Below are 12,392 nucleotides of genomic sequence, written 5' to 3' on the forward strand. Positions count from 1 at the left end.
TGATTTGCCTATATTGAAGAATCCTTGCGTTCCTGGGATAAACCCCACTTGATCATGGTGTGTGATCCTTTTAATGTGCTGTTGGATTCTGTTTCCTAGTATTTTGTTGAGTATTTCTGCATCTATGTTCATCAGTGATATTGGCCTGTAGTTTTCTTTCTTTGTGACATCTTTGTCTGGTTTTGGTATCAGGGTGATGGTGGCCTCATAGAATGAGTTTGGGAGTGTTCCTCCCTCTGCTATATTTTGGAAGAGTTTGAGAAGGATAGGTGTTAGCTCTTCTCTAAATGTTTGATAGAATTCGCCTGTGAAGCCTTCTGGTCCTGGACTTTTGTTTGTTGGAAGATTTTTAATCACAGTCTCAATTTCATTACTTGTGATAGGTCTGTTTATATTTTCTATTTCTTCCTGGTTCAGTCTCGGAAGGTTGTGCATTTCTAAGAATTTGTCCATTTCTTCCAGGTTGTCCATTTTATTGACATATAGTTGCTTGTAGAATCTCTCATGATCATCTGTATTTCTGCAGTGTCAGTTGTTACTTCTTTTTCATTTCTATTTCTGTTGATTTGAGTCTTCTCTCTTTTTTTCTTGATGAGTCTGGCTAATGGTTTATCAATTTTGTTTATCTTCTCAAAGAATCAGCTTTTAGTTTTATTGATCTTTGCTATTGTTTCCTTCATTTCTTTTTCATTAATTTCTGATCTGATCTTTATGATTTCTCTCCTTCTGCTTACTTTGGGGTTTTTTGGTTCTTCTTTCTCTGATTGCTTTAGGTGTAAGGTTTGGTTGTGTATTTGAGATGTTTCTTGTTTCTTGAGGTAGGATTGTATTGCTAACTTCCCTCTTAGAACTGCTTTTGCTGCATCCCATAGGTTTTGGGTTGTCGTGTTTTCGTTGTCATTTGTTTCTAGGTATTTTTTCATTTCCTCTTTGATTTCTTCAGTGATCTCTTGTTTATTTAACCTCCATGTGTTTCTGTTTTTTACAGATCTTTTCCTGTAATTGATACCTTGTCTCATAGCGTTGTGGTTGGAAAAGCTGCTTGATAAGATTTCAGTTTTCTTAAATTTACCAAGGCTTGATTTGTGACCCAAGATATGATCTGTCCTGGAGAATGTTCCATGAGCACTTGGGAAGAAAGTATATTCTGTTGTTTTTCGTTGGAATGTCCTATAAATATCAATTAAGTCTATCTTGTTTAATGTATCATTTAAAGCTTGTGTTTCCTTATTTTCATTTTGGATGATCTGTCCCTTGGTGAAAGTGGGGTGTTAAAGTCCCCTACTATTGTGTTACTGTTAATTTCCCCTTTTATGGCTGTTAGCATTTGCCTTATGTGTTGCGGTGCTCCATTGTTAGGTGCATAAATATTTACAGTTGTTACATCTTCTTCTTGGTTTGATCCCTTGATCATTATGTAGTGTCCTTCTTTGTCTCTTGTAATAGTCTTTATTTTATTTTTATTTTTTTGCGGTATGCGGGCCTCTCACTGTTGTGGCCTCTCCCGTTGCGGAGCACAGGCTCCAGACGCGCAGGCTCAGCGGCCATGGCTCACGGGCCCAGCCGCTCCACGGCAGGTGGGATCTTCCCGGACCAGGGCACAAACCTGTGTCCCCTGCATCGGCAGGCGGACTCTCAACCACTGCACCACCAGGAAGCCCATAGTCTTTATTTTAAAGTCTATTTTGTCTGATGTAAGAATTGCTACTCTAGCTTTCTTTTGATTTCCATTGCATGGAATATCTTTTTCCATCCCCTCACTTTCAGTCTGTATGTGTCCCTAGGTCTGAAGTGGGTCTCTTGTAGACAGCACATATACGGGTCTTGTTTTTGTCTCCATTCAGCCAGTGTTTGTGTTTTGGTTGGAGCATTTAATCCATTTACATTTAAGGTTGTTATCGATATGTATGTTCCTATTACCATTTTCTTAATTGCTTGGGATTTGTTATTGTAAGTCTTTTCCTTCTCTTGTGTTTCCTGCCTACAGAAGTTCCTTTAGCATTTGTTGTAAAGCTGGTTTGGTGGTATTGAATTCTCTTAGCTTTTGCTTGTCTGTAAAGGTTTTAATTTCTCCCTCGAATCTGAATGAGATCCTTGCTCGGTAGAGTAATCTTGGTTGTCGGTTTTTTCCCTTTCATCACCTTAAATATGTCCTGCCACTCCCTTCTGGCTTGCAGAGTTTCTGCTGAAAGATCAGCTGTTAACCTTATGGGGATTCCCTTGTATGTTAATTGTTGCTTTTCCCTTGCTGCTTTTAATATTTTTTCTTTGTATTTAATTTTTGATAGTTTGATTAATATGTGTCTTGGTGTGTTTCTCCTTGGATTTATCCTGTATGGGACTCTCTGTGCTTCCTGGACTTGATTGACTATTTCCTTTCCCATATTAGGGAAGTTTTCAACTATAATCTCTCCAAATATTTTCTCAGTCCCTTTTTTTTTCTCTTCTTCTGCAACCCCTGTAATTCGAATGTTGGTGCGTTTAGTGTTGCCCCAGAGGTCTCTGAGATTGTCCTCAATTCTCTTCATTCCTTTTTCTTTATTCTACTCTGCGGTAGTTATTTCCACTGTTTTATCTTCCAGGTCACTTATCCGTTCTTCTGTCTCGGTTATTCTGCTATTGATTCCTTCTAGAGAGTTTTTAATTTCATTTATTGTGTTGTTCATCATTGTTTGTTTGCTCTTTAGCTCTTCTAGGTCATTGTTAAACGTTTCTTGTATTTTCTGCATTCTGTTTCCAAGATTTTGGATCATCTTTACTATCATTACTCTGAATTCTTTTTCAGGTAGACTGCCTACTTCTTCTTCATTTGTTAGATCTGGTGGGTTTTTGCCTTGCTCCTTCATCTGCTGTGTGTTTCTCTGTCTTCTCATTTTCCTTAACTTACTGTGTTTGGGGTCTCTTTTTCGCAGGCTGCAGGTTCGTAGTTCCTGTTGTTTTTGGTGTCTCCTCCCAATGGCTAAGGGGTTGGTTCAGGGGTTTGTGTAGGCTTCATGGTAGAGGGGACTGGTGCCTGTGTTCTGGTGGATGAGGCTGGATCTTGTCTTTCTGGTGTGCAGGTCTGCGTCCAGAGGTGTGTTTTGGGGTGTCTGTGACCTTATTATGATTTTAGGCAGCCTCTCTGCTAACGGGTGGGGTTGTGTTCCTGTCTTGCTAGTTGTTTGGCATAGGGTGTCCAGCACTGTAGCTTGCTGGTCGTTGAGTGGAGCTGGGTCTTAGCATTGAGATGGAGATCTCTGGGAGAGCTTCTCCTGTTTGATATTACATGGAGCCAGGAGGTCTCTGGTGGATCAATGTCTTGAACTCGGCTCTCCCACCTCAGAGGCACAGGCCTGACACCCAGCTGGAGCACCAAGACCCTGTCAGCCACGTGGCCTCTTAATAAATGTTTAAGTGTATAATACAGTGTTGCTAATTATAGCCACAGTGTTTTACAGCGTATATATGGAACTTAATCATCTTGCATAACTGCTTTTTAAGACATGCTCCCAGGCTGCCTTAAATCAAGGTAGCCATTCCTTCCGTTAGGTCTCTCATTTGTGTAAATTTGTTTTCATGCTTCACGTTCATATACAAGTTGTTTAAACTAGTCATTTTAGTTTTCAGAAAAGCTTTCTAGTCAATTCTCCATTTCATTAGGGGCTTTTTCTGAGGTTCTAGCTTTTCTTTTGTTTGGAACATAGTCTTCGATTTCTTCATTTTGCTCGACTCTGTGTTGGTGTCTATGCATTAGATAAACAGCCCCCTCTCCCAATCTTGAAGGAGGGGCCTCATGGAGGAGATGAGCCTCCTCCTTCAACCCTGCCCTGACTCTTGGTTGTCTCTCAGACCTTTGTGATCATCCAAGTGGCCTATTTTATTTTTAGTGGCTCCTGGTAGTTGAGGGTTTTCCTAGAAATATCAGTGTCCCGAAGGGAAGGATCTCAGGCAGCACCGAGATTCAGGCAGATTGGAAGCCAGACCCTCTGGCCAGAATAGTGTTTTTAAATTAAGGTTTATTTTGAAGAAGTCTGAGTTCAATTTAAATGTCCGCCAATACCTTCCAAAGTAAGGTAATATTCAGAGACAATTTCCTCATCAGATGGCTTAGAGAAATTTCTGGAATATTCACATCCGAAGATTCCTTATTGATGAATGCCTTTGACTTAAATCTAACCAAAAAGTGCAACGTTATTCTTTGTACATTTTTATTATATATTTATAATGAACAAGCTTAGTTGGAAACAATTAGAATACTTAAGCTGTTGGTAAAAAAATAAAAAAATAGAGTCCATCTGGTAAGCAGCAGCTTTGGAAAGTAACCTGAGACGTGGTGTATTTTTCCTTTCCCCTGCGGGGAGCCCTGTGGCTCAGCATTCCGTAACCGTTTGAGGCAGGGTTGCTCTGGGGTCATAGCGAGAAGCTGAATGGCTGGGTCCTAGCATCTTCCGCTTGACTGAAGTGTGGTCAGTTGATGTTCTCCCCAGCAAGGCAGGCGTTCCTGCCCCCACATCCTTTCCATCAGCCGTTGCATCTAGAAGCGCAGACGCTTTGTTAAGCTATGTTTGTCTCCTTGGCAAAATTTTAAAAATTTGTTTTGGTTTTTATTTCTCTCTGACAGTATTTGGTGGTAGTGGTAGCGAAAACGCAAGAGGGCCTGTGTGTGTAAAATCAGGGGGGGAAAAGGGAAGAAGACAGACCAGCAGTCCGCTGGAGACTAGGGGGAGTGTGTTTCTTTCTTCTGGCAAGATTTGGGGAGGGTGGGCAGTTTGAGCCAAGGTTGACCCTTGGGTTGCCTCAGCTTCTACTCCTGTTACCGGGGAAGAGCGCTCTGTGCTCTGTTCTCCAGGGTTGGCTGAGTGTGGGCCCTCCCGTAATGGTGAAGTGAGCGTCTCTTCCGTGACGGGAGGGCTGCACATGTACCAGCCTAGAGAGGGAGTCGGCCCAAATGAAGGTTTGCTTACAGGAGTGGTGGTGGTGTTCCCGGGAGCACCAGCCCCGATGAGCCTGTGAAAGACAAGTTGAGGAGCCAGTTGAGGCCAGGTGCCTTTTAGTCAGCAAGGCAGTTGTGCTGGGATTTCTCTTTAGCTGAGAACTCGACTGTTGGGAAAGCTCTGTGAAGTTATAAGATGTGACAGCAGAAAAGGCCTGAGGGGGAGGCTTCAGCCACAGGTGAGGGTCAAGGCTCAGCAGCTTCTGGGACCGCCGAGCCCGGACTGTCATCTCCCTCTTCTGCTCGGAAGTTCTATTCCTGGAGGGCCCTTCTTAAATCCTCCAGAAATAACCCAAACCAGAGACCAGCACAGCCTCGCCTGTATTTTCTAGAAGGTCTTGAGTGCTCTGTCATGCACACTGGAGGGTGTTTCCTGAAGGAGGGCACTAGGTCTGATCCCCACCCAGGACATTAAGCACCTCTTTGTGCAAAGTATCAGTAATAATGTTTATGCCTCGCACACCTGAGACGAATTCACACCCTTCCTAATATGCCCTCTGCACCAGAACTCTGACCTGGGCCGCGCAGTGACCTTGCCGACTGAGGTTCTGGGTAGCTTCTCATTCACCTCTTCTTACCTCCTGTCTGAAGCTGAGCTGCGGAAGGGCGGTGCATTGGGAAGTGAGTCTGGCCCAGGGTAGTGCGTCCTCCCCGCCTCCAGCCTAGGCCTGCATGCAGTCCGGGCAGCTGCGCCCCCTGGGCCTGGGGGGGTGAGGGCGCCTTCAGAAGTAATGCTGACTTTCCATCTTTTTCTCCTTCTGTTCCTTTTGACATCTCTCTTTGGGCTCAAGCTCAGAGTGGCTTACTGATTTTGGTAACAGAATTTATCATAACAAAATCAAGTTAAGTATTGGATGTAATTTCAGTTATCAGACTTTTAGCCACCGCACGTGCTATGCGTTTCCTCGATGGTCTGAATTATTTCTGCCATCTTGAGAAGCGGGAGTGGGAAGAGATCTGGTTTGGGTTCCAGAAGCTGTGTCTCTGGAGTTCCCCTTCCCAAGTGCCGGCTTCAGGCTCTCCGGCAACCTTTTACTACTTCCTGCATTCGTGCAAGTGGGTAACCAGGAAATGTAGAAACAGAGGTTGGAGACTAATAGAACTGTCTCTTAACCAAACCTCTCCACATTTCAAGTCCAGAAATGGTTAGCATTTAGATTTAGTTCGGTTACAGAAACAGATGCATCCGTGTGCCACTTCGGCCCAGGCCACAGTTGACGGCAGTCTCGTGTGGCAGAAGGAGCAGTGGGGACCCGAAGCCCCCTTTCTCGTCTTTCCCGTATTCATTAGGGCCCTGTTGGTTGCAAACACGAGACTCAGGCCTCTACAAGGAAAAGAGACGTCACCACATAGGGGTAGAAGGAAAGTGAGAGGCAGCTGGGTCCGTCTGCTCCCCCCGTCTCCGCTGGAGCTCCCCTCCTCTGGGCACCTCTCTGCTCCACTGTCTTCTCTATCCTCCACACTCCCCTGGACCCATCCCCCGGGAGCACCTCTGTCGGCTTAGCACTGTTGCCCCTTGCCTCAGACCGGCTCAGGAGCTGCTGACCCTTGGGCCAGTGTCCTCTTGAAGTCAGGAGTGGCCACCTCAGCTCAAAAAAGTTGAGCAGGCCCTGAGGGCAGGACAGCTTCTGCTGGAAGCAGCGTGGGACTTGGCAGCCAGAGAGGCCGGCTTGGCCCGGGCACCGAGTCTACTTGTGGTGGTATGAGCGCTCTGTCAGCCCTACAGGTGGTTCCGGACACCAGCCGGTGCCCCAGTCTCCTACGGGAACAGCATGACAGAGTGTAGACAGCGCTGCGATAGAGGTGTGTGTCTGGAGCCACAGAAAGGCATTTCAGCAGTGGGGGCGAGAGGTCAGGCAGGGCTGGGATGGGCAGAGGCAGGAAGGGCAGGCCTTGCCCTCTGGGGGCCGGGCTCTCCCCGCCTGGGCGGCTCCGGGGGCTGCGCCTGCATTCGCATCCCTGGGGTTTGAGTTTAGACTGAAAATCACCGCTGCTCGGTGCTCGACCTGAGCTTTGTCCGGTGTCTTTCTGCGCCACATGGAGGGCCTGTGCGCAGGTTGTGTGTAGTGCGGGGCGCTGCTCCGAGGACGGCTCTTCGGCTGTTGTCCCCATTCAGTGTTTGTACTGAAACCAGGGCATGCGGGGGGTGTGCGTGGAGCTGTGAAGTTGCCAAAGCGCCACCTCCTGCCCGGGAGGCTCCCGGGCGTCAGTCTGACCACGGTCTCCTCCTCTGTCTCCTCCACCTGGCACCCCTCTCACTTCCCAGAAGTTTCACTGGGGAGCCAGGGCACAGCGCCCGTCCAGCCTCACACCACATCCCATCATCGCTGGCTCCGCCCGTGCCGCCCTTCTGTGCCCACACACCCCTCACCCCGCAGCCGGGGCGCCTCCACTCCGCTCACTCACCGCTCCCCAGTCTCCAGCCCCCTTGCCTGTCCTGAGCTTCGGGTCCCTCTGTCCACCTGTCCACTGTCACCCCAAGCTTGCCTCTCCCCTGCATACCCTGTGGGCTTCGGCATCCACCCAGTCGCTGTCAGCAGAATATGGGTCTTGGCCTAAATGCCTCCCTCTCCCTCGGCCTGTGTGGGGTGAGTGACCGCTTCTTGGAGGCTTAACGTCGTGTCTCCCGCCCTCTCCCCACTTTATCCTGGTGCCCTGCCCTCGTGTGGCCGATGTCCTCACCTCCCATCTTCTTCCCTTCCCGTCCATTCTCCTCAGCTACCCGAATCACCTGTAGACTGTTTTTTAAGAGGATACCCTGGCTCCTCCCCGGAGACTAGATTCTGAATGTTGGGGGTTCAGGTGTCTCTGTGCTTTTTTGACTCCCTTGGATCCTGCTGGAGCCAGGCCCAAGAACCCAGGTATAAGAGTCACGCCCACCCCGGTGACACAGCACGGAAGGCCGTCCACAGCCCCGCGTGCCCACCCTCGACTCTCCTGCCACGTTCCTTCACCCGCAGCTTCTTAGCACTCCCTGACTGTCGGGGAGCTTTCTTGTGTTTCCTCCAAGCCTTTTCTTGTTAGATTTCTTTTCAGAAACTCCCCTGCCCTCCCCCCTCTCCTCCACCTCGCTGCTGCTCCTGTCTTTCAGCACAGGAGGTGACTCTTCTCACCCCAAGCCGTCGTCACACCTGCACCCTGGCACGCCCATCCTGTCTGTGTGAAGTGGCTCTGCGTGTCCGTCTGGAAGACCGTCCCTTCTGCTGGGCAGTGGGCTCCCTGGGAGCACCAGTTCCAGCTCTCTGTCCTTGCCCCAGGCCTGGCCTGACAGAGTGAATGTTGTTTTCTCAGTTGGGCCACCATCTGGCAAGGAGTATTTCCTTAGGGAAGGAAAGGGAGCAAAGGTTTTCCCAGGCCCGCTCTCCGAGCCGTCCTCGGGTCACGGCGCCTGTGCTCTGCCCTCCGCGTCCGCGCGGGTTGGCCTCCTCCTTGTCCTTTTCAACCTGGGGCAGTAGCCACACGATCTGCTGGCTGTTGCCAGGAGTGTTTCTGGAAGACTCGAGGTTGTACTTCTTCCCTTACATCAACAGGTTTGGAGGCGCATAGGGGTTGCTCTGCTGGGGCTGGAAAGGCTTGTGGTGCCCGTGTCCTAGTCTGGAGAAGGTCCCTTTAGAAGCCGCCCTGGGTGCATGGATTTCTCCTGGGAGAAGTGTGAGCGCTTCCCGGTGAGGTCAGTCCCGAGACGGGCACCGGCTGGCAGGAAGTGATGCTAGATTCTCCCAGTTGGTGTTCCCTTTGTCTGGGGGCTGCATTTATACTCACCCACAGCCTCTGCAGGGATCCCTCAGTTCCCACAAGAACCACCTACCTGCAGCATACTTTGTCCTGGCTTTACCAGAAGTACAGATAACGCATGAGTCCAAAGGACTCTTGTTTGAGAAAAGCCCCAACTCTGGGGAGGACTGGATGGCTTTGGGGCTTGGTCACAGCAGCAGCTGGTGGCAGGAAAGAAGGGAGAAAAAATTTTCTTTCCTTACTCAAATAAAATAATTTATCTACTGTTAGGTCCAGCTGGACAAACTCTAGATGTCACATGTCGGGCCACTGAGTTGCCACTTGTAAGTAACAGGACTTGGGAGCTGGTGCGGGGGACAGGTAGGGTCCTTGGAGAGAGCCTGTTGGAATGAGTGATTGAATTTATTTTACTGATTAGGAGATTCCTGTTGTCCGCGATGGACGAACATAGGTGCCTCCTTGCTTCCTAGAGTCCTTAAGGAGATGCTGGGCCAGGGGTGTTTGTTTCTAACACTTTATTTTGTAGAACAGTTTTAGGTTCATAACATTGAACAAAATTGAACAGAGGGTACAGATACTTCGCATATGCCCCCGCCCCACACACGCATAGCTTCCTCCATTATCAGCATCCCCTGTCCACAGTAGTACGTTCCTTACAATTGATGAGCCTGTATGGACGTATTATCATCCAGAGCCCGTAGTTTACAGTAAGGCTCACTCCTGGTGCTGTACACTGTGTGGGTTTGGACAGATGTGTGCCCACCGTTATATAATAGAATCATACAGAGTCATTTTGCTGCCCTGAAAATCCCCTGTGCTCCGCCTACCAGGTGGAGTTCAGTATCGGCTTGGTGTTTCCTGCTACGGAGCTGCTCAGTTGTGTCATGGATACCCAGATCCTTAGAATCTGTCTAGCTCACATTTTGTGAGGCAAGAGGCTGTCTTCTCATAGACCCCCACCTTCTCAGGAGATGTCGTGAGTCACTCTGTGTCTCTAACGGTCAAAGAATCTTTGGGCCCAGAAAGTTCCTCCAAACCTGTGGTTCTGTCCCAGGACTCGGAAATGATCCACTGAGGCTGGCTGGTGTAAACGTCTACAGCTGATGAGCTTTTTTCAGAATGTTAATTATGATACAGATACTTGTGTCATAACTGTGACTAGTGTAGATACGTAACATAAAAATTTGTGACAAAAAGAGATGAATGCTGGTTGTGATAACAGCTGGTATGTAGTGACTGGGCAGGACAGAGAATCTCGTTTTTCCCTCACGACAGTTCTGGAAAGTGGGGACTGTGTTTCTCCTGCAGCACAGGGAGGTCACGTGACTTGGGCAAGCTTACACAGCTAGCAAAGGGCGGGTCAGGATTTGAACCCACGTGTGTCTGATTCCAGAGCCAACGCCCTTTACCCCTGGCTGCCACTGTGCTGTGGTGAAGACGGCCTTTTACTTTAAGACTGAGGTTTTCCTCGTTTTTTCCCTCATTCAGAGTGACCACGTCAGGGGTGATGGAGAATATGAAGAAAGTCAAGAAGGTGACCAACGGCTCGGTGGAGCCGCAGGGTGAGTGGGAAGGCAGCGCGTGATGGAGGAGCTCCGAGGCGGCACTGTCAAAGGAAACGGTTTATTCGTAGTCCTGTTGGTCGGCGAGAGAGGTCGGCCCTCCCGACGGTGACACCGCAGAGCATGTGGCTGGGAGCAATTGCCACGGAAGCCTAACTTTTCACTCTTTTCTGGAAGCCGGATCTGTGGCTGGTGATAGGCAGCTAGAATTCTCCTTCAGGTGGGAGTGCTGGGTAGGGGGTGTAAGAGGAGGAGGGTAAAAGGAAGACTTTGTTTTTAATCTCTATTATTTTAAATTGGGAACTCTTCAGGTAGGTGCAGTTGTGACCCAGTGTGTAGCATTGGAATGTTGGTGGATGGGGCATGGCGGGTGGTGGTGTGTCTGCAGCCGTTCAGGGCACGGGAAGGGGCTTTAGGAAACGAGCAGATGTCGAGTGGGGCACGGGGGCTCACAAAGAAGGGAGAGGTGAGCATCGCTGCATCTTGGGGACAAAAAACGAGTGAGATCAGGTTATTTTAGAAAGCAAAGTCAAAACCCAATTTAGTATTAAGAGAGTGCCCCAGGATTTCCGGCCCTGAATGTCGCCCCAGACCTTCATCCCGGATTCTGAAAGTGACCAGGAACGACAGTCGTCCGAGGGCTACGGTGTCAGAGTCAAGGCCCTGGTGGTGGCAAATGGCTCTCTTGACTGAAGTGTGTTCTGTGTTACCTAATGGATGGACGGAAGTGTGTTTTTAAGCTCGAAAAGCCGCCTCCTGTAGGATTTCCCTGAACATCTGGTCCCCCCGACGGCGCAGAGCAGCACCGTCTCTGGCGGCCCTCTCGTCCCTCTCTTCTCGCAGCTGCATCTATTTTGTGTGATCAGAATACGGGGAAACAGGAAGGACTTTTCCTTAAGGAGCAGCTGGGGGCAGAAAGGATCATGTCGAAGCAGATCCTTAAGGCACATCGTCATCATGACAGAGCTTTTCCTGTAGCCAGGTAGGACTTCTAAAGGGAGGAATGCAGCAGACCTTGTCCCTGTATTCCAAGAGTAAGTATGCAAAGAAGATGAGGGTGATTAGCAGGTTTACTCTGGGGTGTGGGGATGATGAGACCTTTCACAGAAGCTCAGTGAGGTTCCCTTCCAAACTTTCAGAGCTTGGAGAGGAGCATGGATACATTGCCTGAGTGAACAGTACTGCAGCTCGTAGCCAAGCCATCTGAGTATTGGGACAAGCTCAGAAGGTTCCCTGTGACAGAGGGCATAGCAGGGCTTTCCGCTCGTTTCCTACTAAGGCTTTGGCTGCCGGAGCCTGAGATGGGGACTGAAACACTGCATCAGGCAAGCTCCCTGGAGCGTGGGGTCCCGGCCGGGCGGGGTAGCTCCCAGTGCCCACGTGCGTCAGGAGCCCGAGCCCCCCCTGACCTCCTGGCCTGCCTCCTGGGTGCTGGATGGTGACGGTGGCTGGTGGTTATTCTCTTACCTCTGGCTTGGAAGGGTCGATCAGAAACCACAAGATTTAGGGGTGCCGCTCAGTATGCCCGGCTTGGGAACCTGAAGTGTCTTTACTCAGAAAACAGTTATTTTCCCTCTCCTGTACCATTGTCACTTCCTAAATGACCAGTGAGGAAGCAAGTGTCCTTTCTATGCGCTTCGATGAGCCCTCTGTGCTCTGCCCAGTGCCACCTCCACAGGGGCTCGGTCCTGGCTGAGTGAGGAGGAAGACCAGCGTCTTCCAAGGCTGCTGCTGCCCACCTCTCCACAGATATTTTAGGGAAGGGTTCGTGTGTCTTCCCATCTTCAGGAGCGAGGAAATAGGCCCCAAGTATTCATCTAAGGGCCTTTTTTTTGTCTTTTAAGTAATCTGGGAGCTGTGTGACAGGAGAAGGAAGTGGCAGGGAGGACGGGAGTATTTTTCAGACTTTGTTTTCCTGACGTGAACACCATCCCAGTGATTAAGAAATGTGTCGCATACTGTGGCCAAAACTTCCTTTGGTGCTTCCCTCCGAGGGACGTGTTTGCTGTTTGTCCTGCAAGCAGATGTTCTCGACTAGGCCGTAGACCTCTTGGCAAGAACCAAAGGTTTGAGGAAACACACACACACACACACACACACACACACACACACACACACACACA

At 49.3% G+C, this 12,392-nt stretch overlaps 1 protein-coding gene and 1 pseudogene across 2 annotated transcripts in view; both read left to right on the top strand.

The window, feature by feature from the left end:
* The window catches only part of GPR107 (G protein-coupled receptor 107), a 73,066-nt gene that overhangs the window by 60,487 nt on the left and 187 nt on the right, over nt 1-12,392 (top strand). The window contains exon 18 of one of the 2 annotated variants that reach the window (XM_029201498.1): nt 10,196-10,549. In XM_029201498.1, the coding sequence (XP_029057331.1) occupies nt 10,196-10,292 (97 nt within the window). In that variant the 3' untranslated portion in view covers nt 10,293-10,549. Of the gene's footprint in view, nt 1-10,195 lie in introns of both variants that reach the window. The other variant, XM_029201499.1, reaches the window with a different exon arrangement.
* LOC114884499 overlaps nt 10,292-12,392 on the top strand; it is a 5,833-nt pseudogene continuing 3,732 nt past the window's right edge.

This window comes from Monodon monoceros, unplaced genomic scaffold, assembly GCF_005190385.1.
Source record: "Monodon monoceros isolate NGI ecotype Baffin Bay Population unplaced genomic scaffold, NGI_Narwhal_1 Super_Scaffold_5, whole genome shotgun sequence".
Taxonomy (NCBI): Eukaryota; Metazoa; Chordata; class Mammalia; order Artiodactyla; family Monodontidae; genus Monodon; species Monodon monoceros.